Below are 27,512 nucleotides of genomic sequence, written 5' to 3' on the forward strand. Positions count from 1 at the left end.
ATACAGGCACGTCCGTGCCTTCCTCCTGCCTCCCTAGACGTAGCAGCGAGGGTAAGTGCTGCCCTCCTGTGTAGGGACGCAGTGTTGCAGCTGCTTTTCTCCTCTGTCTCCCTCTCCCTCCCACCTTTCTCCCCAGCCCTCTTCTGTTAATCTTCTGGTCTCTGTCTTCATTTATCTGAAGCCAATTTTGTTTTCTATTTTCTTTCTAACTCCTGCTTGTGAGCAAAACGTACAACCCTTGACTTCCTGGGAATGGTTAGTCCCGCTTTACATCATGTGGGGTTCTTCATGATAAATTTTGTTCTTTATCTGAGGTTTTCCTCATGTGTGTATATGCCACATTTTCTTTACCCATCCATCTGTTGACAGATACCTAGGTCGGTTCCACAATTTGAATTGTGCTGCTCTAACCATGAATATGCATGGGTTACTGTAATATTCTGAATTTCGTTCCTTTGGAAATATATATATGAGGAGTGGTATTGCTGGGTCATTCAGAAGTTCTATTCCTAGTCATTTGAGAACCTCCATACTGGTATCCTCAGTGGTTATACTAATTTGCAGGACCACCAAGAGTGAACAAGAGTTCCTCTTTTTCTACATCCTCACCAGCACTTAGTATTGTGTGTATTCTTGACTGTCATTGTAACGGGTTAGAAATTCAGTGAAGTTTTTTTTGCATTTCCATAAAATCCCTAATTGATGGCTAATGATACTGAACATTTTCTATATATTTGTTGGTCGTTTCTGTTGGTCAAAAACAGACACATAAACCAGTGGAATAGCGGAAGATACAGAAACAAATCCTCATATTTACAGGCAGTTGTCTTTTTATAAAGGAGTCAAAAACATACATTGGAAAAAAATACAACCTTTTCAACAAAGGATGCCGGGAAAACTGGTTCTCAATTTGTAGACAAATGGAATTGACCCCCCCCCACCTCTCACCCTGCACAAGAGTCAAATCCAGATGGACCAAAGACTTGGAAATGAGACCCAAAACTTTGCAATTACTAGGAAATGTAGGCCCAGCACTCCAGCATGTAGGCACTGGTAGAGACTTCTGCAATAAGACCCCAGTGGTAGGAAATAAAGCTGAGAGTCAGTAATGATTCTTAAAGGCATCTGTGCACGTCCATCCTTAAAACGGTGGGAGCCATCCCTCCTCCGTGTGTGGGGCCTGGGCTTCTGTGGCATTTCTCCTGACGACCCCCGTTCTCGGCACTAGGTCCCGTGGTGTCTTTTCACGCCTTGTTATTTGCAGGCAGCACGAGCACCCGTAACAGCAGCCAAAAGGGAAGCAGTGTTCTGAGCATTAAGCAAAAAAGCAAAAGGGAGCTCTACATGGAAAAGCTTCAGGAGAACTTAGTCAAAGCAAAGGCCTTCACCATCAAGAAGTGAGTGCCGGGCGCGCGTGGTGGGGTCTGCGCGGGCTTGGTGTTCCTGTAAGCCAGCGCTGAAGAGCTGTGGGGCCACACGGCCCAATTGTGTACCATTTGTAAGCTCTATTTCAGTAAGTGTGACCCCTTCTGATATGCATGGCATTTATCCACACACTATCTATTTAAACAAAGTGGATGAGGGGCATTGAAGGCTGGTGGCATATAGATAAATAGATAGATAGATGATAGATAGATAGATAGATAGATAGATAGATAGATAGATAGATGGATGTAGAGAGAGAGGGAGAGAGAGAGAGAAATATAGACAGAGATATACATATGCATATATGTATATACATATTTCCCCAGGCACCATTATAGTGCAGTCCTGCGGGATGGAGAGGAATATGATATTAGAGCTGGAAGGACCGGAGAAGGGCATAGAGGCTCCTGGCAGGAGATGGTTTGTCCAGTTTCTTTAATATCAAATAGCTGGTGCCCGGCAAGCTGCACAGGCCCCTCCCGCCTGTGGGAGGTTGGAGTGTCCAAGGAGTGGACACCGGAGAGGTCCAGAAAGGCTGGGCCAGAGGCTCTGCGCAGAGCAGGGCCCGTCCTCCACAGGGGCCTGAGATCAGGAAGGCCAGAAGCAGCTTCTCAGGAGTCATAGTAGGCGCAGGACCCCGAAACGGAAGTAGCAGGTGCGCCTGACCCTAGTGTGTGCAGCCGTGAGCCCCTCTGTGTTTAATCTTGTCCACACATCCGGGCTCTTCATTACTATTTCATTTGTTTATTTATTTTGGTGCTGGAGATTGAACCCAGGGGCATTCTACCTCTGAGCTACACCAAAAGCCCCCCCCCCTTTTAACAGGGTCCTGCTCAGTTGCTGAGGATCTGTCTAAATTGCTGTGGCTGGCTTCGAACCTGTGATCCTCCTTTCTCAGCCTCCCAAGTACTGGGATCAAAGGTGTGTCAGTCTTAATATTATCCTGGTTTTACAAAAGAGGAAACTAAAATGCAGGGTTACACAGCTCCTCGGGACCTCAAGGGCAGTGAGTAGGTGCAGCAGGCTGTGGTCTCAGCCCTGACTCATTATGCCTTGAACATGACAGGCCAAAGAGACATCTGCAGAGAGGATGCTAGAAACATCAGCAGAGAGAAGATGCTAGAGACATCAGGAGACAGAGGATGCTAGACACATCAGGAGACAGAGGATGCCAGAGACATCAGGAGACAGGATGCCAGAGACATCAGGAGACAGAGGATGCTGGACACATCAGGAGACAGGATGCTAGAGACATCAGGAGACAGGATGCTAGACACATCAGGAGACAGGATGCCAGAGACATCAGGCGACAGAGGATGCTAGACACATCAGGAGACAGGATGCTAGACACATCAGGAGACAGGATCCCAGAGACATCAGGAGACAGAGGATGCTAGACACATCAGGAGACAGGATGCCAGAGACATCAGGAGACAGGATCCCAGAGACATCAGGAGACAGAGGATGCTAGACACATCAGGAGACAGGATGCTAGAGACATCAGGAGACAGGATGCTAGAGACATCAGGAGACAGGATGCTAGAAACATCAGGAGACAGAGGATGCTAGACACATCAGGAGACAGGATGCCAGAGACATCAGGAGACAGGATGTTAGAGACATCAGGAGACAGGATCCCAGAGACATCAGGAGACAGAGGATGCTAGACACATCAGGAGACAGGATCCCAAAGACATCAGGAGACAGAGGATGCTAGACACATCAGGAGACAGGATGCCAGAGACATCAGGAGACAGGATCCCAGAGACATCAGGAGACAGAGGATGCTAGACACATCAGGAGACAGGATGCTAGAGACATCAGGAGACAGGATGCTAGAAACATCAGGAGACAGAGGATGCTAGACACATCAGGAGACAGGATGCCAGAGACATCAGGAGACAGGATGCCAGAGACATCAGGAGACAGGATCCCAGAGACATCAGGAGACAGAGGATGCTAGACACATCAGGAGACAGGATGCCAGAGACAGCAGAAAGGATGCTAGAGACATCAGGAGATAGAGGGCCACTCCACCTGCCACGCAGGGAGCTCACACAAGTTCTGTGCCTGAGGAGGACCCTGTCCCAGCGAGGAAGGTGGGACCTGGCTTTTGGATTGCAGAGGAGGGGGCTGGTCATTCTCTGCTCGTTCTCCCCCCGGCCCTCAGAAGACATAGGAGTGGGTCTGTTTTTCAGGACTCTGCAGATATACGTGCCCATCAGACAGTTCTTCTATGACCTCATCCACCCAGACTACAGTGCCGTGACTGACGTGTACGTGCTCATGTTCCTGGCTGACACCGTGGACTTCATCATCATCGTCTTCGGCTTCTGGGCCTTCGGGGTAGGTGGAGCCGGCCTCTGCACGCCGCTGACCTTTCGGGAGGGTGGCTCTGCGTCCTGCCCGAAGCCACTCAGGCGCCACCCTGCCGTCCCCTCCCCAGAAACACTCAGCGGCGGCGGACATCACCTCCTCGCTGTCGGAGGACCAGGTGCCCGGGCCCTTTCTGGTCATGGTGCTCATCCAGTTCGGAACGATGGTGGTGGACCGCGCGCTGTACCTCCGCAAGACCGTGCTGGGCAAGGTCGTGTTCCAGGTCATCCTCGTGTTTGGAATCCACTTCTGGATGTTCTTCATCCTGCCGGGCGTGACCGAGAGGTGAGCCCGCGGGGCCGGTTGGCGCAGCCGCTGCTCCCAGCATGCACACGGGCAGCAAGAGAGGCGCCGTGATGGCCACCGCTGGGAACAGACGAAGGTCGAGATGGGAATCAAATCCAGGGCAAACCCGAGTGCGAGTTGACTCTTCTGAAATATGTCACTTGTGCTGCGTCTTCATTTTTCGCTGTTGTGATTATCCATCGCGGTGGGATTCGTAGTGGTGCAGGATACGCACACACGACATCGACTTCCCTCCCCAGGCTCCTCCCTCCCGGTACATGACAGTGAGGGCCACGTGGTACACACGGGTGTGCTCAGCGGCACTGGATCTGTCTCCTTACCCAGACCGCCCTGGCTTCCCTCCCCCTGCCCCCAGCCCCCTTCCTTTCTCTCCCCATCTCTCCTCCTCCCCGTGAGGTTCTCTTCCCTCCTATTTGCTCTCTATGCTAGAGTGAACTCTGCATGTCCGCGTTTACTTAGCACAATGCACAACAGCCAAGTTGCAGGACCGGCCCAGGCATCGGCCGACAGAGGAGTGGATAGCAAAGTGTGGCAGAGGGGCACAGTGGAGCTTTACTCCGCCACAGAGGAGAGCAGAACTATCGAGTCTGCAGGACAATGGAATGGACTGGAGAACACCAGTCCAAGTGAGACCAGCCGGTCTCAGACAGTCAAGGGCCGCGCAGGGGACGTGGCACACGCCCGTGATCCCAGGACTAGGGAGACGGGAACAGGAGGAGGATGACTTTGAGGCCATCCCTTGCCACTTAACATGACCCTGTTTCAAAATTTAAAAGCCAGCCGGGCGTGGTGGTGCACGTTTGGAATCCCAGCATGTGGGAGGCTGAGACAGGAGGATCGTGGTTCGCAGCCAGCCTCAGCCACTTAGTGAGGCCCTGTGCAACTCAGTGAGACACTGTTTCCAAATAAAGAATAGAAAATAGGGCTGAGAGTGCAGCTTGGTAGAATGCCCCTGGGTTCTATCCGCAGTACCTCAAAAAAACAAAAATAAGTAAATTAAATAAAATAGGGCTGGAGGTGTTGCTCAGAAGTAGAATGCCCCTGGGTTCCATCCCCAGTACCTCCAAAAAGTAAAAAGAAGAGAGGAGAAGGAGCTGCGGCCGTGGCTCGGAGGTACAGCTACTTCCTCTCTACGCCTTGCCCCGGGGGAGGCTGAAAGATGGTCTTAGGAGCATTCTGCAGAAGGCCAGCGGCCAAGAGACATGTCAGATGAGAAGTGGATGGAGAACGTGGAGGCCGTGTAATGGGTTGAAGGGGCTGCAGAAGGCCGGGGGAGGCGATGGTGGTAGGGAGGCCCGGGGTCACGTGTTATGGGGCTTGGGAAGCACTGCCGAGGACCCGGCTCAGTAGGAGAAGCAGGCAGCCCCTGCAGCGCTCCATCATGGCTGCCGTGGGCACAGCACTGCTGCTGTTAAAGGGCTCGGGCAGGGTGAGCGAGCGCGAGGGAGGGCGGCCGGAGGACAGGAGGGGAAGGGCTGGAAAGATGCTCGAAGGTGGCGGCCGTGCCTTCACCATCCCATGCCACGGGAGCCAGGGGGTCGGCTTCGGGTCCCCACTGGACCACGCCTTCCCACGCCTCAGAGTTCTCCCCGCCCCTTCTCCTCCCGGCCTCCCACCAAAATTCTACTTTATTCTCTGTCTTCGGATTTCAGTCTAAGCTGTCCCTTCTAAGAGGTCTTGCTGCCTCCCACTCTCCCCAGAACAGGAATATTTTTGACCAAGTAGGTGCTCATCGCAATACATGCATGGCTCTATTTATAAAAAAAACAAACACCCACAATCCCAGGACTTGGGAGGCTGAGACAGAAGGATAGCCACTTCAAGGCCAGCCTCGGCAACTTATCAAGAACCTACCTGCTTCAAAATAAAATGTAAAAGGAGCCTGGTGTGGTGGGCCGGACGCGGTGGCACATGCTTGTAATCCCAGCATTGGGGAGGCGGAGACCAGAGGATTGCAGTTTGCAGACGGCCTCGGCTACTTAGTGAGGCCCTTCGCAACTCAGTGAGACCCTGTTTCAAAAATAAAGAGATTAAAAATTAGGGCTGGGGGTGGGGCTCAGAGGAACAATGCCCCTGGGCTCCATTCCCAATACCACACACACAAAAAGGAGCCTGAGGTGGTGGCGCACGCTTGTAATCCCAGCATTCGGGAGGCTGAGACAGGAGGATCGCGGTTCATGGACAGCCTCAGCTACTTAGTGAGGCCTCTGCAACTCAGGGAGACCCTGTTTCAAAATAAAGAATAAAAATTAGGGCTGGGGGTGTAGCTCGGAGGTAGAATGCCCTTGGGTTCCATCCCCAGACCCACAAAAAAAAATGGAGTTTTAGAAAACACCACTCTCTGTAGCTAGAGGAGGCTGGTCAGAGATTGGCTGGGGGCGTGAGGTCAAGAAGAAAGAGAGGATTACAGAACATTCAAGAAACCCTTCAGAAGACAGGAAGTTTGGGAAATGACAACTCTGTTTCCTAGCATGATGGTCTTACGGTTTTATGGGTTTGTATAAAGTCAACACTTAATCACACACAATCTTTTACCGTGTACCAATTATATCCTAATAATTCAATTGGTGATTGTTTTTATTTTCTATTTTTTTTATTTTTTATTTTTTGGTACTGGGGTTCCTGGAAGCCCTTCTACCTCCGGGCTACACTCCCAGACCTATTTTTTACATTTTTATTTGGAAACAGGGTCTCCTAAGCCAGCGCGCGCGGCTGGCTTCGAAGCTGCGCGATCCTCCTGCCTCTGCCTCCCAAGCGCCGGGATTCCAAGCGTGCGCCACCACGCCCGGCTTGGTGATTGTTTTTAAAGCCTGAATTTATGTGTGGACTTTTTCTGAGTGTCCTCTGACACTGTGTAAAAAGGATAATTAATGCGCATCTAAATGTGTCAGGAAGTACAAGAGAATTTACACGGGCTATTAAATTTTCATTATAATCTTTTTTTTCCTTGGCATAGGGGATTGAACCCAGGAGCATTCTACCTCTGAGCTACACCCCATCCCTACCTATGTTTTACTTCAAAATCAAGTCTCACTAAATTGCTGAGGCTGGCCTTGAACCTGCCATCCTCTTGTCTCAGCCTCCCAGATACTAGTATTACAGACATGTCCACCACACCCAGTTGATGACCTTCATTTTAAAGATGAAAGTTAGGTATCTTTTGGTACCTTGAGCATGAGTTAGCGAGACTCAAAAAGAATAGGTTGCTCCAGGGTAGGTTCAGTAGCAGGTACGGAGCACATTTTTGCTTTTCTGTTTGTTTGTTTTTAACTCCTACAGTAGTTTGGACTTTGTTATCTGCACGGTCCATGTTGTGAGAAATGTTTATCAGCACATTGATTTAGTGCCGTTTAATTTAATTATGACTCAAGCAACTGAATAATGCACAGTGGTGTCACCTTCACATAAATGTTTTAATTGTTACATTTTCTCACCCTACCCTTTGCCTCTGAAGTTCTCCACTATGTATAAAGAATTGCTTTAAATTGGCTTTTTGTGGGGGGGGGGGTCCTGGGGATGGAACCCAGAGGCTTCCTACCTCCGGGCTATACTCCCACATCTATTTTATATTTTATTTGGAAACAGGGTCTCACTAAGTTGCTGAGAGCCTCACCAAGCAGCTGAGGCTGGCTTCGAACCTGTGCGATCCTCCTGTCTCAGCCTCCCAAGCGCGGGGATGACAAGCGTGCGCTACCACGCCCGGCTCCTAAAATTGACTTTAAACGGTAGGGGATGATTAGATTTTATTGTTTGGGTTCTTTTTGAGGTTTTTTGCTCTAAACCGGTGTCCTTTTGTACCAGGCAAGTCTTCCTTTCCTTCAGCTCTCTGTATTTTTGTGTTTTAGGAAATTCAGCCAGAACCTGGTCGCTCAGCTTTGGTACTTTGTGAAGTGTGTTTACTTCGGATTGTCCGCCTACCAGATCCGCTGTGGCTACCCGACGCGCGTCCTGGGGAACTTCCTCACCAAGAGCTACAACTACGTCAACCTCTTCCTGTTTCAGGGGTAAGGATGCTGCGCTGGCCCGGCCCGGTGGAGCGGGCGCTGGCGGTCCAGGGGCATTCTGCGTTCTGCCTGGGAAGGAGAAGAATACGGTGGTGTGGATCACTGTGGGGTCGTTGCAGTGTTGGCCAAAGAACAAATCCCCCTCTGTGAACACCTGCGTGTGTGCGATCCCCACAGCTGTGCTCGCTCACACGCAAACACACTCGTGAAACCACGTGACCTCCCGGGGTGGGCGGTGGACGGGCCGCCTGCTTCCTCTCTAAGCTGCGGCTCCCCGCAGGTTCCGCCTGGTCCCCTTCCTGACGGAGCTCAGGGCGGTGATGGACTGGGTGTGGACCGACACCACGCTCAGCCTGTCCAGCTGGATCTGCGTGGAGGACATCTACGCCCACATTTTCATCCTAAAGTGCTGGCGCGAGTCGGAGAAGGTAGGCCCCCACGGCAGCGCCAGCCTCTCTGTTGCTCGCAGACAGCGGCGTGTCTGTGAGTCCTGGAGGCCGGTGGCGGGAGGGGTAAGACTGTCGCCACCTGTAAACGTCGCCCTGGCTTCGTTGGGTTTCCTCTAACAGCACCGATGTTTTCTTCTCTTAGCAACAATATATTGTAGTTGTCTTAAAATTATTCTATTAGTGCAGTGTAATTATACGTCGTACGAGGCTCAGCGTGATACAAGCACGCGTGCACACAGCTCTGGGGTCTCGGCTTCCCACGGCTGGGGACACCTTCCCACACCGCCCCCGTCGCTCCCTCCCCAGCCCCTCCGCCGTTCTCCCGCTCTCTCCCCTCATTTATCTGAGGTCCCTTCTGTTTCCTGTTTTCTCCCCAACTTCCAATAAGAGAGCACACATCCACCCTTGACTTTCCAACACTGGTTCATCTCACGTAGCAGAACCTTCTCTGTGTTCTTCTTCATGGCTAAGTACAATTCCATGGTGTGGATATGCCACATTTTTCTTCATCTATTTACTGGTATTTCTTTTTCAGTACTGGGGCTGGAACTCGGGGGCGTTCTACCTCCAAGCTACACCCCCAGCCCTGTTGTTCATTTTTTATTTGGAAAAAGGGTCTCACTGAGTTGCAAAGGGCCTAACTAAGTATCTGAGGCCGAACCACGATCCTCCGGTCTCAGCCTCCCGAATGCTGGGATTACAAGTGTGTGTCACCACGTCCAGCTTTTCTGGTATTTTAAGGAGAAGAAATAATGTATTGTTATGACCCCGTGACAGTTTTATTCATCACTGGCGGATCGCAAGCCATCGTAGTGAGGTTCGTAGAGTAGGCGCCTCTGTGCAGCAGCATTATCTGGTCTGTTTCCTCCCCCAAGTCCCCCCTTTTCTTCCTTCTTCTTCCCTGAGCGTGATCGCGAGAGCGCAGTGACACACTCCCATACGTGCACATCGCTCTTCTGCCCCAGTAATCTCCAAGGCTGATCCAGAAGCGAGGGAGTGGCATTAAGAGACGCAGGGGCAGGCGGCCGGGCTCCGGCTCCTTCCAGTTCACTCCACGAGGAGAGACAGACGATCTAGCTTCAATTCCCTCCTTGCGCAAAGGGAATTAAAATGAAGTTATTTGTTTTTTCTGCTAGGTTGAGTACTAAGGTACAAATATAGCGATATGATTACTCATACCCATGACTTGTTCACAAGATTAACAGAAACAGGAGCTTCCCGTGCGCTAGCCAGACTGACCATCACTGGCTGGCCGTAGGAAATGGCTTTTTGTCTCACTTAAAAATATCCTCTTTGGAAAAGTGTCCTCTAATCTACATAAAATGTCTAGCCCATTCTGCAGCTTTCCCTGGGACACTCAGCTCTGTATTCACAGAGCTCACTGGGCTGTGGCCTCTGGGTGTCTGGAGCTTGTGGGATTAAAGGAGATGATTCCTTTAATCATACTAGCTTGTCCTCAGGCCGCCTGGTAAGGAGCGTAGGAATTAATACGACGATAGAAGGTCTTAGTCTGTTTATTATTGTTGTTGCTGCCATAGCACATCACCTGGAGTTGGGTGATTTATAAAGAAAAGAGGTTTACTTTGGCTCACAGCTCTGGAGGACAGAGTCAAATTATCACAGTAACTCACCCATTCCCACAAAAAACCCACGAGTCCATTAGTGAGGGCAGAACCCTCCTGTGGTCCAAGCATCTGATCAAACCCTCACCACCTCGCCACACTGTTACCTTAGAGACCGCATCACGCTGGGCCAGCAGGTCTGGTGTGGGTGAACCGCGTCTGAAGCACTGCACAGGATGCGAGAGGCGCTCCTCCAAAGAGACCCGGCGCAGCCCTCGGGGTGGCAGAGGCCCTGGAAATCATGGCACGAGAGAGAGCGCGGGAAGAGCGAGAAGCCACGTGGTCTAAAGAAAGACGGGACGGGGAAGGGAACCTGACAGCTGTTTTCAGTAGTTCGAAATGTTGGAAGGAGATGTACAACGTGAATTAATTTGTGTGATAAAAGAAACAGAATTAAGACAAGTGGGCAAAAGCCTCAGAAATGTTCAATGGAATATAAAGAAATGTCTAGCAAGCCGGGCATGGTGGCGTACGCTTGTAATCCCAGTACTTAGGAGGCTGAGACAGGATCGCAGGTTCACAGCCAGCCTCCGCTGCTCGGTGAGGCCCCCCGCAACTTACCGAGACCCTGTTCCAAAATAAAAAGAAAATAGGGCTGGGGGTGCAGCTCAGAGGTGGAATGCCCCTGGGTTCAACCCCCAGTGCAGCAAAGAAATGTGTAACAGTCATAGCCGCTCTGTGACAGAGCCGGCCAAGAAGTGGCTGAGGGTCACACATCACGATGTCCACATGAGGGCCCACATCTGCCGCCCTTGTGGGGCAGATTCCAGTCACTGGAAAAAAGCACCCGAGACAAATCAACTTGCAAAGAGGAAATTTCCGTCATGGCCCACCGTGTGGGAGGTGTTAGTCCTTGACAGGCTAGTCAGTCCCATTGCTCTGGCCCTTTGGCAGCACAGGGCTTTAACGCACCAGCTCACTGCAGAGAAGCCCTGTCCGCCTCGGGGTAGCTGGGAGTGAAAGAGAAAGACTGAAGAAGTCCCATGGACCCTTCGAGGATGCGACCCCTGTGACCCCGACCTGACTCGAGGCCCCACCTTTTTTTTTTTTTTTCTGGTACTAATGATTGAACCCAGGGCATTCTTCCTCTACCTATTTTTTATTCTCTATTTTTTGAAACAGGCCCTCACTAAACTGCTGAGGCTGGCTTTGAGCCCGCGATCCTCCTGTCTCAGCCTCCCAAGTACTGGGATTACAAGCGTACGCCACCAGGCCCAGCGAGGCCCCACCTTTTCAAGGCTGCAGGACCTTCCAGTAGCATGGCCTGGGGACCACGCCTTGGACACACGGGCTTGGGGACAGCTGCTGTCCCAGCTGTTGCGCTCCTGCCTCGTAAGCAGACAGCTCCGTTGTCCATCGCTGCCAACTGCAGAAGAACTGCGTGGCTGTGACAGCAGTGCCCAGCTGCTCACACATCTGCAAGTCAGCAGCTGGCGGGCTCTCTGACGGCCTCGCCGGGGCCCATCCTGTGGCCGCCTCGCCGTGTGGCCTATTCGGGGCTGCATGGTCAGTCACATGCCTGGCGTTCAGGTCTGACTCTTGGCTGGGGCTTTTTCTCCAAACATGCAGAGGTCCCTGGGGCGCCAGGAGACTGTGGTTCCAAGATCCCGCTGGATACCAGGACCCGCGGGTGCTCCAGCAGCTCACCTGAAGGGGCCTGGTGTTTGCATCTAGCATACGCACCTCTCCCGTGTGCTCTGAATCGTCCTTAGAGCCCCTCTGCCACCTCGGAGTGGACGTGCGTGCTCATAGTTCCCACACTGTGTTGGTCAGGGAACGTAACCAACACAAAAGCGTTTGCACATGAACCAACACAGTATGTTCCCCAAATCTGAGGCTGACGGCCCACAGATGTGGAGCCTGCAGAGGCAGGGCTGACCAGGGTCTGTGGTCTTAGGAGCCAGCCGCTGCTCCTCACGGGGGCCTCAGCTCAAAGTGCCCAAAGTGCTCCAGGGGTCTGGCCGCCCAGTGAGGGAGGCTGTCACAGCACCGTGGCCGTACGGACGCCCAGCGGGAGCCGTGGGGAGCTGGCTCCCCGGAGGTGGGGGCCACACTGCAGGGCAAGAGCTAGCGGAGAGTGCGCCTTGACCGGTGCGGAGGGCGCGTCTCCATGGCCGCGCTCCTTCTGAGTCTTTGGCCAGGTCTCTATCTCCTCTTCTCTCTTCTTTTTCTTTTCTTGTTTCTGGTGCTGAAGGTCGAACCCAAGGGCTATTCTACCTCTGAGCCACACTCCCAGCCCTATTCTATTTTTCATTTTGAAACAGCATCTTATCAAACTGGCCTCAAACCTACAATCCACCTGTCTCAGCCTCCCAAGAACTAGAATCACACGCATGTACCACAGACCCAGCTTCCTCTTCTGTTTTTCCAGGAGCTTGTCCGAGGGCTGTTTTCCCTCTGTCTACTCCCTGCATGGGTCCTGGGCGCATTTCCTCACTGTCTGAAGCAGCCTGCCCACCTCTGTTGTCCAGCTCCCTCCTGACCACTGCACGGCCACTTTAACACCGCTTTTTCATAGGGCTTTCCTGAACCCCGAAGTGTGAGCCATATCTTTCCTAGGAGCCCCAACAACTGTCTTTACGTAGCCCATGTAGGCCTTTCCACATTGAGGTCATGGTCTCCTTCTCCGTATCATAAGTGACAATGTCAGAATGCACTCGGGTAGCGAGGCCCTTGCTGCAAGGTGGCGTGCTGGCTGTACACGCAGCACCCGCTGTTCACTCCCGGGCGGATTTCGCAGAACTTCCATGCAGCTACTTTCCAAAACTCTTTAAGAAGCCGCCTGGAATTGTAACCGGAACAGCGAACTTGAAAACACAGTCAAGAGCCGAGTTACCAGCTGAACATGGTGGTGCACACAGCCACACAGGTTAGGAGGCTGAGACAGGAGGAGCACGGGTTTGAGGACAGCTCCAGAATTTTAACACAGCCTCCAGCAACATACCGAGACCCCATTTCCAAATAAAAAATAAAGTAGGGTTGGGGGTGTAGCTCAGAGGTGTAATGCTCCTGGGTTTCATCCTTAGTACCAAGCGCGCACGTGCGCGCGCGCACACACACACACACACACACACACACACACACACAGCCATGGGAAGTCACCCCCGCCTTCCCAGCACACACCCCATGAGCCTCCACTCGCTTGTGCCCGGCCTCTGCCCCATCGCCGGAGCCAGAGAGGACCCTTGTGGTCATCCTGTTTGACCACCTGGAGACACTGTCTTTGACAGCACGCACCATGAATTAAATGAAAAATAGCACCTTTCTCCCCTCCGAGCGCAAGGAGGAGCTGGTTGACAGGCACAGATTTTGAATCTTCAGGAATTTAGAGTAAAATGTCTTTGCCACGCGGTCCCTTACAGCAAGAAGGCGGGTTCCGTGTGCTCTGCAAGCCACCGGTCCTTAGGCTCATGGCCTGCAAATGCCCTGGTCTAGTCAGCTTTCCTGTCACTCTGACCGAGACACCTGCCGTGAGCACAGAGAGTGGGAAGAGGCGGTTTGGCTCACTGTTCAGAGGCGCAGTCCGTGGTTGGCCGGCTCTAAGGCAGACCTCGGAGAGCTGAGCCCGACTCAGGGGGCCGGGAGCCGAGAGCTGGGTAGGGAGAAGGAGGAAGTGGCCAGGACAGACAGCCCCCAGGCTACACCCACCCGAGCTGCCACCCAGCAAACCCAATCCAGTTATCAATCCTCGAGTGGGCTTCCCCAGTGCTGAGAGCAGGGCTGTGGTCCAGTCATGTCACCTCTGAATGTTGCTAGATTAGAGATGCGCTTCCAACCCGAGAGCCTTTGGGGGACATTCTAAACCCCAATCCCCACGTGTCGACTTTGGGAATCGGGTCAGGAGCTCAGCGCAGCCCCACAGAGCCACCTACCTCCTCCCAGAGGGGGCCCGTGGCAGAGCAAGCGGAGAAGGCGCAGGGCCGAGTCCACGCCCCCCGCCCCCCAGCCAGCAGCCTCTCGGGCCCCGCCTGACCCGGGCTCCCCCGTTGCAGAGGTACCCGCAGCCCCGGGGCCAGAAGAAGAAGAAGGTGGTGAAGTACGGCATGGGCGGCATGATCATCGTGCTGCTCATCTGCATCGTCTGGTTCCCCCTGCTCTTCATGTCCCTCATCAAGTCTGTCGCGGGCGTCATCAACCAGCCCCTGGACGTCTCCGTCACCATCACCCTGGGCGGGTACCAGGTAGCGTGGGCTTCCCGCTCTGTTTTTAAGCCCGCGGGGCGCTTAGCGGTGTCCTCTCTCTGTGACGCCCGCTGCTCAGCGGGCGTGTGACGGGCGCGTAAGGTGCACGCGGCGGGAGGGAAAGGCTCGGGCTCTGGCTTTGAGCCCAGGCATCGTCAGTCACACCCAGGTCTCTCCGAGCGCTGCCATCAGGGGAGCCAGTGCGCCGTGCACACGCTTCTCTTTAAACCCGGGAGGGCCGGCGCGATTGACAGCCCTGCGGTGCTTTCTCTTTCAGCCCATTTTCACAATGAGCGCCCAGCAGAGCCAGCTGAAAGTCATGGACCCGCTAAGGTTTAGAAATTTTATGAAAGCGTTCTCGAGGGACACTGTAAGTAAACGCAGGCGTGGGCGCTCTCTGAGTACCTCGTCCTCGGTGAGCCTGCTGGTTCCCCTGGCTTAAGACTTCGTTATGTCCTGCGCTGCGCAAAGGAAAACCTTCTGGGATTACCAGTCATCCGTGGTGGTGCCCTGGTGACTGGCTGCTTTGATATCTAAGAAGTTATGTCTGTTGTGGGCATAAGCGATAAACATCATAATTTGAGTTCAGAACATGTTAATTTAAGCTCAACAGATACTGATTTTTTTCAAAAAATTTAGCATATTAAATCGTACTCTATGTATTGATTCTTTGACCAATAGGTCTGCTCACAGATCTATCTGAAGAAAGTAATTATTTGTTTAATTACTTTATTAAATAAATAATTTATTTAATAAATACCCCTGGGTTCCATTTCTAGTACCTGTGGTATTTATTTAAGAACGCATTTTCTCTACTAGTTGAAACTGGAAGCAATTTGAGGATTTGACAAATAGTGAGCAGGGCATGGTGGCACACGCCTATGATCCCAGTATTTATTTTATTTTTTATTTATTTATTTATTTATTTTTTTGGTGGTACTGGGGTTCCTGGAAGCCCTTCTACCTCCGGGCTACACTCCCAGACCTATTTTTTATACTTTTTTATTTGGAAACAGGGTCTCCTAAGCCAGCGCGCGCGACTGGCTTTGAACCTGCGCGATCCTCCTGTCTCTGCCTCCCAAGCGCGGGGATTACAAGCGTGCGCCACCGCGCCCGGCCTGATCCCAGTATTTAGAAGGCTCAGACGAGAGGCTTGTACGTTTTTAAGCCAGCCTCAGCAAGTCAGAGAGACCCTCGGCAACTCAGCAAGACCCTGTTTCAAACTTAAAAAGAAAATAGGGTTGTGGGTATAGCTCAGAGGTAGAACAGCCCTGAGTTAATCCCTGGTACAAAAACCAAAACATAAAACACTGGTGTAAGAAATTAGGGCCGTGCACTAATGACTCTGAGCACCCTCCAGGGGCCGTAGGAGATGGGACTTGTACTGTTATTTCGTTCATATATCGTTGAAGATTTTCCAAGCACTTTCCTTTGATGAAGACGACAGTGGCCGTGGTCTGAGCGGTGGGAAGGACAATTTCTCGAGCTAAAGTATATGATATTATGGCTCTCATTATTAAAATTAGTTTCACCAATAATGTTTTGAATTTAAGAAAGTAATTAAGCAAATAGATGCTTTTCTTTGTATGTAGTATTACCACTGACAACGTACATTAGCAAAAGCCATCTTGAGCCAGGCATAGTGGCGCACTCCTATAATCCCAATACGTGGGAGGCTGAAACGCGAGTATCTCAGGTTCAAGGCCAGCCTCTGCAACTTACTGAGGCCCTCCACAGGAAGAGGACTTGCTCTTTTTCTTTTTTTTCCTGTGTTACCGGGGATGGAACGCAGGGGCATTCTACCTCCAAGCTTCACCCCAGCCCTATTTTTTAACCTTTATTTTGAAGCAGGGTCTCACTGAGCTGCAAAGGGCCTCACTGGGTAGCTGAGGCTGGCCGTGCACCGCGAGCCTCCGGTCTCAGCCTCCCGAAGGCTGGGATTGCAAGCGCCCGCTCGGCATGTGGTCTCTTGACGCAGCCCGGCGCGTCTAACCTGTCTGTGCCTGCCTTTGTGCGCACACAGGGTGCTATGCAATTTCTGGAAAACTATGAGAGGGAAGATGTAACGGTAGCCGAACTGGAAGGAAACTCCAATTCTCTGTGGACCATCAGCCCTCCCAGTAAGCAGAAAATGATACGCGAACTCGAGGATCCCAATAGTAGCTTCTCTGTTGTATTTTCATGGAGTATTCAGAGGTAGTTACTGTGTTTGCATGCGTCATTTCTCCTTTCCCACCTGCGGGCGGGCGGGCGGGGGCCGCGGGGAGACGCCTCACGTGAACGTGGGGCTTCTTTGATCATTGCAAACTTCGGAAACTTTCTTTAATGCCAAAGCTAACGTTTTTGTGTATTAAATAAGACTTGCAGTCGGGTACGGTAGCACGCGCCTGAAATCCCAGCACCTGGGAGGCTGAGACAAGAGGAGTACAGGTTGGAGGCCAGCCTCAGAAACTTAAGAAGACCCTTACCGATTCAAGGAGAGCCAGTTTCAAAATAAATAAATACAAAGGGCTGGGGATGTAACTCAGAGGTAGAATGCCCCCGAGTTCAATCCTCTGTGCCAAATAATAATTACTATTATTAGTAATATTAGTAGTAATATTAGTAGTAGTATTATTAGTAATATGATTAGTAATATGATTAGTAATGTGGTGGTACACATCCGTGATCCCGGTACTTGGGAGGCTGAGACAGGAGGGTCGCAGGCCAGCCTTGGCAACTTTGTTAGACCCTCAGCAGTTTAGCAAGGCCCTGTCTCCAAATAAAAAGAGCTGGGGTGTAGCTGGGAGGGAGAATGCTCCTGAGTTCAGCCCCCAGTACCACGCACAAACTAATTAATTAATTATCAACTAATTAAATTAACAAAAGACTCCTAGCAGGGGAAAGAAGAAAGAGGCTTCACCAGAAAACAGGAAGCAGCCATTTCAAGGCGAAGTTCAGAATTGAAAGAGGTCTTCCTTCAATCTTACGCGTTCCCTTTAGGGTGTCCAAATGTCTCCCCTCCGATTCCAGTCGCCAAAAATTCACTTTATGTTATTTCCTTTGAAGTGCTACCAAAAAGCAACAAAGCAGTTGAAAAACCAACAGCCGATGAACTATTCCATCTAAACCATGGGTTGTGTAGTCGCCATGGAGCCTAAGGGCTAAGCTTTCCTGAGCGCCCTCCTCTGGGGCCGAGGCAGGAGGACTGCAAAGCCACGGGCTGCCTGGCAAAAGCCTGTCTCATAATAAAGATTGAAAGAGACAGGTGGAGCCCAGGGGTAGAGCGCTTGCCTAGCGTGTACCAGGCCCTGGGTCCAATCCCCAGGAGCTCACACACACACATGCACACACAGGCACAATCACGCACACACACGGTCTCAGAAGTTTGTTATTATGCGGTCAGGAGGGTCTGTTTCTCTGTGGGCCCTTTCGCCCTGTTGTAAAGGTGTCTGTGGCCTTCCTGGGTTCCCTTAACCTGTTTCAAGCGGCTGGAGCTAGGGGCTTGGGGGACAGAAAGGGTTGGGTGACAGTTGGGGCGGGGCGGGAGAGCATTCATCGGTGCGTGTATGAATTTCTCTTCCAGGTCTCTGCAGGCGCACTGACACTGAGATTTTCTTTCTCCTTCCCCCCGTTCCCACAGAAACATGAGTCTGGGTGCCAAAGCTGAAATAGCCACGGATAAGCTTTCTTTTCCTCTTAAAAACACCACGCGGATGAACATAGCTCAGATGATCGCCAGCACCGACCCGCAGCATTCCAAGACGCCCGTGTAAGTCCTCCTCCCGGGAAACGGCTGCCCAGGTTCCTGCAGCCGGCATGGCAAAGCCACCGCAGATCCTACAGAGGGAAGCTGCGTTGCTTCCCGTTCTCTGAAAATGCAAAGTGGCAGCCGGGTGCGGTGAGCGCGCTGTCATCCCAGCATTCGGGAGGCTGAGACCGGAGGCTCGTGGCTCGCGGACAGCCTCAGCTACTTAGTGAGGCCCTCGGCAACTCAGTGAGACCGGTTTCAAAATAAAGAATAAAAAGGGGCAGGGGGTGTAGCTCGGAGGTCGAATGCCCCTGGGTTCCATCCCCAAACCCACAAAAAAAAAAAAAAAAGAAAGAAAGAAAGAAAATGCAAGGTAGGTGTGGTGGCACATGCTTGTAATCCAGGCTGAGACCAGGGAGACCCGGCAGCCCTCAGGCCTCGGCCCGCAGTGCACCGCGCAGGGCTGCTCTCCCCTCGGCCGCGGGACCCCACTGGGGCAGCCAGAGGCTTTCTCTGGTTACTGAGCTTCTGGGAGTAGCTCTTCTCCCGTCGGACATAGTGTGAGCGGTGGCACTCTCTGGCCCCTGGGCCCCGGCCTTCAAGAGCCCGCTCAGCACTGAGATGGCCTTTGTCCTCCCCATCTGCCTCCCGACCTTGGGACCTCCCTGGAAGGGAGGGGACAGCCTCAAGCTCCCTTTGGAGGGACCCAGTGTGGACCTAGTCTCAGCCCATTGGCCCTGGGTGTGTTGACCTCATCCCCAGGAAGCAACCCGCCTCCTAAGGGCCATTACCACTGCTGCTTGCGCATACCATACCACCGGCAGCTCACTGAATCTGCAGGAGGCAGGTGGGGAGGGAAGGGGTGAAGAAAACTGGGCGGAAGGCCACAAGTGAAAATATTATCCTGACTCTGCGTGTGGGGGCGCACGCTTGTAATCCCCGCATTCGGGAGGCTGAGACAGGAGGATCACAGTTCCCAGACAGCCTCAGCTACTTAGTGAGGCCCTCTGCAACTTAGTAAGGCCCTGTTTCAAAATAAAGAATAAAAAAAGAGGGCTAGGGGTGTAGCTCGGAGGTAGAATGCCCCTGGGCTCCATCCCCAGTACTGAAGAAGGAAAGAAGGAAGGAAGCAAGCAAGGAAGGAAGGAAGGAAGGAAGGAAGGAAGGAAGGAAGATATTATCCTAACAGTTGTACTCAGGAGTATTCACCTGTAATCCCAGCACTTAGGAGGCTGAGACAGGAGGGTCGCAGGTTCGAGGACAGTCTCAGCAACTTTGTGAGCCCTTCAGCAATTCAGAGAGAGCCTATTAAGGAATGAAGAAACAGAGGGAGGGAGGGAGGGGAAAGGAAGGAGCGTAGTTGGACATGGTGGCACATGCCTGTAATCCCAGTACCTGGGAGACTTAGAAATAAGGATCACAGATTCAAGGCCAGCCTCGGCAACTTAGTGAGATCCTGTTTTAAACTGAAGAAAAATAAAATAGGGCTGAGGATATCACGTGGAGGTAGAATGTCCCTGGGTTCAATCCCTCGTAGGAAGAGAAAATAGAAATAATAAGGCAGGAGTGTAGCTCAGTGTCGAGCCCCCCAGGTTCAATCTCCAGTAAAATACACACACACACACACACACACACACACACACACACACACACTTGTCCTTTAGGATAACAATGAGCCAGTTGAAGGACCTTAAAGCTGGCCATACCCTCTCCTGTGGCTTCCAGATGAGAACCCGGTGGCCCAGGTCTCCCCGCCGCCCGAGCAGGTGTAGCCTGGGGCCCAGCGAGCCGCCCCCACCAGCTCGGGCTTTTCTTTATGTCCATCCGTGCAGCCTGCTTGACTGTAGGCATTCTTCAAATCCTCAAACTTAAAATCAGAAGCACACTCGGTGTTGTAGCTAAGCTCTAGAAGAGTCTAGCTAGAAGGAGAGAGAGCCTTCAGAGAGGAAGCACAGCCTGGGGAAAATTCCATCGCCCATCTCAGGCTCCGTGTGTGTGCCGAGGTCACGTGCGGCGGGATCGAATGTGGTGACTCGTCCATTTTCAGGGAATTCTGAGTATAATGGACACCCCTAAGTTACGGCGTCGCTGCGGTCATAAGCACGTAAAGACTTTGGGCATTGTTTAATACAAGGTCAAGAAAAGCAAGAACCAGTGGCAGGTGGCGGGACAACTGAAACTCATTTCTGCCTTTTCTCCCGCTGCGCACACAGGACCATAGAGAGGATCTACCCCTACTATGTGAAAGCCCCCAGCGACTCCAACTCGAAGCCCATAAAGCAGCTCTTGTCTGGTAAGCGTGAGACGCTGCTCTGGAACTCTGAGAATCTCATTCATTTTCAACAGTTTGCATTTGGCGCCTTTATCAAGCCACTTTCCAGTAACTTTCCCTGGATGGCATGAACAATAACCCTCTGTCCGCCGGCACCACGAGGCGGTCTGCATGCCCCCCTTCTCACTGATTAGAAAACCCCGATTGTGCCGGGCGTGGTGGCGCATGCTTGTAATCCCAGCATTCGGGAGGCTGAGACCGGAGGATCTCAGTTTGAAGACAGCCTCAGCTACTTAGTGAGGCCTCTGCAACTTAGTGAGACCCTGTTTCAAAATAACAAACAGGGCGGGGGTTGTAGCTCGGATCTAGAATGCCCCAGGGTTCCATCCCCAGTACTGAAAAAAAAAAAAAACCTGATTGCTGATTAGCCTGTCTGTTCACTCCGTGTACGCAGCCAGATATCACAGAGAGCTGCCTCCTGCCTCCTTAGATATGACGCTCCCTCTCACGTAACGACAGGAAGCAAGATGGACTGACTTAGGGACTGTGCTCTCCCAGTGTGACCTTTGCGGTAGTGCATGGATGTTTCTAGATTACAGTCATGCGCCCTGTGACCTTCCAGCCAGCCACAGATCCCATGCATATGTGACGGTGAAGACCATGAGCCCGGGTGTGGAGTAGACCACTGAGCCCAGGTGTGGTGTAGACCATGGAGCCCAGGTGTGGTGTAGCCCATGAGCCCGGGTGTAGAGTAGACCACTGAGCCCAGGTGTGGTGTAGACCATGAGCCCGGGTGTGGAGTAGCCCATGAGCCCGGGTGTGGAGTAAACCACTGAGCCCAGGTGTGGTGTAGACCATCGAGCCCGGGTGTGGAGTAGCCATGAGCCGGGTGTGGAGTAGACCATGAGCCCAGGTGTGGTGTAGACCATCGAGCCCGGGTGTGGTGTAGACCATCGAGCCCACATGTGGTGTAGACCATCGAGCCCGGGTGTGGTGTAGACCATCGAGCCCGGGTATGGAGTAGCCATGAGCCGGGTGTGGAGTAGACCATGAGCCCAGGTGTGGAGTAGCCCATGAGCCTGGGTGTGGTGTAGACCATGAGCCCGGGTGTGGAGTAGCCCATGAGCCCAGGTGTGGAGTAGACCATCGAGCCCAGGTGTGGTGTAGACCATTGAGCCCAGGTGTGGTGTAGACCATGAGCCCAGGTGTGGAGTAGCCCATGAGCCCGGGTGTGGAGTAGACCATCGAGCCCGGGTGTGGTGTAGACCATGAGCCCAGGTGTGGAGTAGCCCATGAGCCCGGGTGTGGAGTAGACCATGAGCTCAGGTGTGGAGTAGCCCATGAGCCCGGGTGTGGTGTAGACCATGAGCCCAGGTGTGGAGTAGCCCATGAGCCCGGGTGTGGTGTAGACCATGAGCCGGGTGTGGTGTAGACCATCAGCCGGGTGTGGAGTAGACCATCGAGCCCAGGTGTGGTGTAGACCATGAGCCCAGGTGTGGAGTAGCCCATGAGCCCAGGTGTGGTGTAGACCATGAGCCCAGGTGTGGTGTAGACCATGAGCCGGGTGTGGAGTAGACCATCGAGCCCAGGTGTGGTGTAGACCATGAGCCGGGTGTGGAGTAGACCATCGAGCTCAGGTGTGGTGTAGACCATGAGCCCAGGTGTGGAGTAGCCCATGAACCCGGGTGTGGCGTAGCCCATGAGCCCGGGTGTGGTGTAGCCATGAGCCGGGTTGAAGTAGCCATGAGCCGGGTGTGGAGTAGACCATGAGCCCGGGTGTGGTGTAGCCCATGAGCCCGGGTGTAGAGTAGACCATGAGCCCGGGTGTGGTGTAGACCATGAGCCGGGTTGGAGTAGCCATGAGCTGGGTGTGCAACACCATGCACCATCTAGGTCTGTGCACACTGACGTCCTCACAGTGATGGAGTTCCCTAACAATAATCCCTCAGGACGTGTCCTGCTGCGGAAGGGTAGTGACTCTTCCCTGCTTCCTCTGTTTCGTTTCTATTTTTGATAGACTTTCCTGGTGTGTTGTGATTACACAGCATGGTGAGGTTCACAGAGGTACAGCCTTCCACGCGCACAGGTCTTGAAGAGTCTCCCTGCGCGTCGCACCTTAGTGAAATCGGTGGTGGCTCCTTGGTAGGCGGACATCGCGCCGTGCGAGCGGTCTCCTTCCTCGGTCCTTGCACACCCTCCGGCTCTCTCCTCAGCTGTTTGACGGCTTCTGATTCCTGTTTCTCTCTAGCGTCTACATATGGGAGAAAATATACGACCCTCGACTTTCTGAGACTGGCTGATCTCATCGACCTCAGTTGACATATTCTCTAGTTCTGCCCATTTTCCTGCCTGCAAATGACATTATTCTGTTCTTCTTTATCGCCGAGTAAAATGCCATTGTGTGTGTGTGTGTGTGTGTGTGTGTGTGTGTGTGTGTTTATAGACAGATAGATAGATAGATAATCTCATACTTTTTTTTGGTTGTGGTCCTGGGTTTACTGGAAGCCCTTTTACCTCCAGGCTACACTCCCAGACATATATATATATATGTATATATATATATATATATATATATATATATATATATATATATTTTTTTTTTTTTTTGAAACAGGGTCTCTTAAGCCAGCGCGGCTGGCTTCGAACCTGCACGATCCTCCTGTCTAGGCCTCCCAAGCGCGGGGATTACAAGCGTGGCCACCACGCCTGGCTAATCTCCTACTTTTTTTACCCATCCATCTGTTGAAGGACACCTGGGTTGGTTCTATAATTTGGCATGACTTTTATTTTTGTGTGATACTGGGGATGGAACCTAGGAGCCTTCTACCACCGAGCTACACTCCCAGACCTATTTTATATTTTTATTTGGAAACAAGGTCTTACTAAGTTGCTGAGGCTGGCTTCGAACCTATAATCTTCCTTTCTCAGCCTCCCAAGTACTGAGATTACAAGCATGCGCCACCACTTCTGGCTCATGACTGTGTTTTCTTAATGAAGAATTACTGGAAGTGGGCATGGTGGCACACAGGCTTATAATCCTAGCACTTGGGAGGCTGAGACAGGAGAATCACACTTCTGCAGCCAGCCTCAGAAACCTAATGAGGCCCTCCACAGCTTAGTGTGACCTTGTTTCAAAATAAAAATAAAATAAGGCCGGGGGTATGGCTTAGAAGTAGAATGCCCCTGAGTTTAACCACTAGTACAAAAAAAAATTAAAAAAAGAAACTTGAGTCAGACAGGGTGGCACTTATCTATAATCCCAGTACCTAGGAGGCTGAAACAGGAGGATCGGAGGTTCAAGGCCAACCTCAGCGATTTAGCAAGACCTTGTTTCAAAATAAAAAATAAGAAAAAGCTGGGAATATAGCTCAGAGGTAGAATGTTCCTGGGTTCCATCCCCATACGGAAAAACAACAACAACCCTGCTTGACCTAATAGCTCGGCGTCCATGGTACATCTGGTACGGGCAGAGTAGAGTGCAGTGCTCCGACACACGCTCGCTCGTGGACCGGGATGGAGCCTTGAGATAGAGTCCTTGGCTTCCTAGTGCCCTGCCATTCTTCACTCTCTGCCATCTGTCCATCCATCCATCTGACTGACTTCCAAACCACCCTCCATTCCTGTGATCTAAAAATTTACCATGAAATAACATGGATCCTTCCTAAAGCGAGCTCCTCTCCCCACCTGTCTCCCCTTGCCGATGTCTCCCTCAGCAACTCGGCCCCAAAGTTACCCTCTCCGGGAGGGACTCCTGGGTCATTCCAACCACAAGGGTCTCTCCAAGCGGACAGGCCTTGACGGCGCTGGTCCTTTGGCGGCCGTCAATGACCACAAATGGAGTTCCTGGATGTCTTTTCCCATTAAGACGAGGACTCTGTGTGACTTTGTAGCTCCTCCCAGGAGATGCTCAACAGCTGCGGGTAACGGGGCAGATGAGTCAGTTACACCAGGGTCAGCCACGTGGGCTCTACACGTGTCCGCGGCGCCGAGGACTCGCCAGCACCCTGCTCGGGGAGCAGATTCTCCGTTTCGGGCACTGCGGCTGCTGTGCACATGCCCAGCTGTAACTGACCCGGGGCCCACTCGTCCCTGTGCACACGTCCCCTTTCCCCAGAGCCGTATGCTGTACGTGGTGGCTGGGTTTCGCCACCTGAGGACTGCTCTGGCGTGCGTGAAATGTCAACACGCCACGCTGACTTGAGTTTCTTTCTCTCCCCCTTGCAGAAAATAATTTCATGAACATCACCATCATTTTGTCCAGAGATAATAGAACCAACTCCAACAGTGAGTGGTGGGTTCTCAACCTGACCGGAAACAGGATCTACAACCAGGAGTCGCAGGCCTTGGAGCTGGTGGTCTTCAATGACAAAGTCAGCCCTCCCAGCCTGGGCTTCCTGGCCGGCTACGGGTGAGGGCCCGTTCAATGACTAACACAGAATCCGCTTCTGAATCACGAAGCTGAGCATGGAAGCCTTTCTTCTCAGAGCTCTCAGCCCGCAGAACTGTCATACCAAAATGTACGGGCCCTTCACGGCAAAGTGAAGAGCCAGAGGCCTCAAGACACCAAAATTCCTGGTGAAGACACAGGCCCACACCTGTGACCCCAGTACTCAGGAGGCTGAGCCCAGGGGATCACAGGTTTGAGGCCAGCCTCAGCGACTGAGTGAGATCTTCCACAGCTTAGCGAGACCCTGTTTCAAAATAAAAAGGGCTGATGCAGCTCAGAGATGGAATGCCCTGGGCTCAATCCTCAGCACTAAATAAAACCATAAATAAATAAATAATAAATAAATAAAAGACACCAAGCCAGTGGCTCGTGCTTGTAATCCCAGCATTTGGGAGGCTGAGACAGGAGAATCACAGTTTGAGGACAGCCTCCGCTACTTAGTGAGACCCCCCCCCCTAGCAACTCAGTGAGACCCGGTTTCAAAATAAAGAATAAAAAATAGGGCCGGGAGTGTAGCTCGGAGGCCCTGGGTTCCAGCCAGAGTACTGCAAATAAAATAAAAATAAAATAAAATAGGCTTGGGGGTGTAGCTCAGAGGCAGAATGTCCCTGAGTTTCATCCCAGTTCCAAAAAAAAAGAAAAGAAAAGAAAAAGGACACAAGACTTCCTAGTGTGACTGCGACCGCAGGGCATGGCGTCCTTGCCCCGTCCCTTCTGTTATGACAGGGCCATTCAGTACCTGCGTCAGGAAACTGGTTCACGGCTGTCACTTTTCTACCTAGATGATGTTCTTCCTGAGCAGATAGATCAGTTGCACATCGCAGTTCTGAGCGCATCCGAGCGACCTCGTTCTGTTCTCGTGCGTAAATCCTCAAGTACGCGCCCTCCGACGACACCCGGGCACGGGACGCTGCATTTTCCAGAAGCAGCCTCGCCAAAAAAAAAAAGAAAAAAAAAAATTTGTCCAGAGTTTTATCTTAAAAATTAATCTCTAAGAAAGATAGGATTGTTAAAGGGAAGAGGGATAGTTCCTAAAAAATATGTATAGTACATTTGCATTTCTACAGATACATTTTACCACATGTGTATTTGGCGAACATGCGCTCTCCACCCAACTTCTACTCACTGGCATTTCGCGTTACTTTCTTGCAGCATCATGGGGTTATACGCTTCCGTTGTCCTGGTGATCGGGAAGTTTGTCCGTGAGTTCTTCAGCGGGATTTCTCACTCCATCATGTTTGAGGAACTTCCAAACGTCGATCGAATCTTGAAGCTGTGCACAGATATTTTTTTAGTGCGAGAGACTGGGGAACTGGAACTCGAGGAAGATCTGTACGCCAAGCTAATATTCCTGTACCGATCGCCGGAGACAATGATCAAATGGACCAGAGAGAAAACCAACTGAAACCGTAGACCAGGACTGCGAGTCAACTTAACATTGAGATTTTTTTTTAAAAAAAAAGCACAACACTCTCCTAAGAGCTAAGCATTTCTGGTTCGAAAGAAATGGTTTCTCTTTTGACAGGCGGCTGAGAGGAGCCGAGTCCTTTGGCAGGACAAGCTACCTTGCAGGCGGAGGACAGGGGATGGAGTTACCCGTGACGCCATTTCTCTGAAATCAGGGCTACTTATTTGATGACTTGTTCAACAGTGTCTTGCGTTCTGATTGTCTGTGAAAGAATCGTGCAGAGAAATAAAAGAAAAAACACACCGGTGTTTTGCCCTTTGCTGGAGAAAGACCGTGGCATACCTGCAGCTCGGACCGCCTCCGGGAGCTGCGGGAGGAGACTGAGGACGCCTTCGGCACACAGGGCAGCAGGATGCAGAAACCCCTCGCCAGGTTTTGAGCAGAGAAGACAGAGCCAGGGATCCGATCCGTGAAGATGGCCCGGAAAGACAAGCCTCATTCTAAGCAAAAAGTTAACATTAGTGACGCTCTTACTGCCTTATCTCAACTGAAGACTAATGAAGAAATCTTTCCATTAAACACAGTGACTTCTCAGGAATAGTCAAAATAATAATAATGAAAAGTATCAGCAAAACAAATATGTTGACACCTGCTTTATGGAGGTCCAGGAGAGACCCCCGAGATTATGGGGACAGTTCAGCTTGGGGCGGTTACTGGTCCTCCTGGAAGTCGGGCGAGGCAGAACGCTCGGAGCAGCCCCAGCTGGGCTGGGACCCCTGGCTTTGACACTCTTCGATGACGACGGGGCCACCGGGGCCCTTCGGCTCTTTCCAGCCCCGACAGCGTTCCCCGTTCCCACGACTTAGGGCAGTGGGTTTTCCAGTGTGTGACTTTTTCCTTCCTGTTTTTCAGGTATACCAAAGAGTTTACAGATTCCAATTCACATTTTTACATCTGAGACGGGTTTTTTAAGTTCATAATTATGGAAGAAATCTGTATATTGAGCTTGGGGAAATAAAAATGGCCTTTTCTTAAATTATTATCATTGGTAATACAACCTCTTCATGAAATAACACTGTAGCATGAAAAACTTTATGGCTGATATGTAGTTTTCATCCTTACTGAAAATGCAGTTTCTGAGAAGGATCATTGAATGGGCTAGAATATGTCAAAAACATGATCCTGTGTAGTTTGGGTTCAGGGCTGACTTAAAATAAAGCACATCTTGCAAAGTCACTTAAAGAGGAGTCTTTATTCCGCCTCCGTCTACACAGCGGTTCTTTTCAATGGAG

The 27,512-nt window shown here is 51.7% G+C and overlaps 1 protein-coding gene across 4 annotated transcripts in view; it reads left to right on the top strand.

The window, feature by feature from the left end:
* The window catches only part of PIEZO2 (piezo type mechanosensitive ion channel component 2), a gene marked incomplete at both ends in the record, with an annotated part of 338,656 nt that extends 312,439 nt beyond the window's left edge, over positions 1 to 26,217 (top strand). For all 4 annotated transcript variants that reach the window (XM_080714289.1, XM_080714288.1, XM_080714290.1 and 1 more), the window contains 12 exons: positions 1,265 to 1,397; positions 3,624 to 3,771; positions 3,872 to 4,086; positions 7,953 to 8,111; positions 8,392 to 8,539; positions 14,175 to 14,363; positions 14,641 to 14,733; positions 16,387 to 16,559; positions 17,986 to 18,114; positions 20,307 to 20,386; positions 24,590 to 24,773; positions 25,965 to 26,217. In XM_080714289.1, the coding sequence (XP_080570415.1) occupies positions 1,265 to 1,397; positions 3,624 to 3,771; positions 3,872 to 4,086; positions 7,953 to 8,111; positions 8,392 to 8,539; positions 14,175 to 14,363; positions 14,641 to 14,733; positions 16,387 to 16,559; positions 17,986 to 18,114; positions 20,307 to 20,386; positions 24,590 to 24,773; positions 25,965 to 26,217 (1,904 nt within the window). The remainder of the gene's footprint in view (positions 1 to 1,264; positions 1,398 to 3,623; positions 3,772 to 3,871; positions 4,087 to 7,952; positions 8,112 to 8,391; positions 8,540 to 14,174; positions 14,364 to 14,640; positions 14,734 to 16,386; positions 16,560 to 17,985; positions 18,115 to 20,306; positions 20,387 to 24,589; positions 24,774 to 25,964) is intronic.
* Between the last annotated feature and the right edge of the window lie 1,295 nt (positions 26,218 to 27,512).

This window comes from Muscardinus avellanarius (assembly GCF_963383645.1).
Source record: "Muscardinus avellanarius genome assembly, chromosome: 17".
NCBI classification, from domain to species: Eukaryota; Metazoa; Chordata; class Mammalia; order Rodentia; family Gliridae; genus Muscardinus; species Muscardinus avellanarius.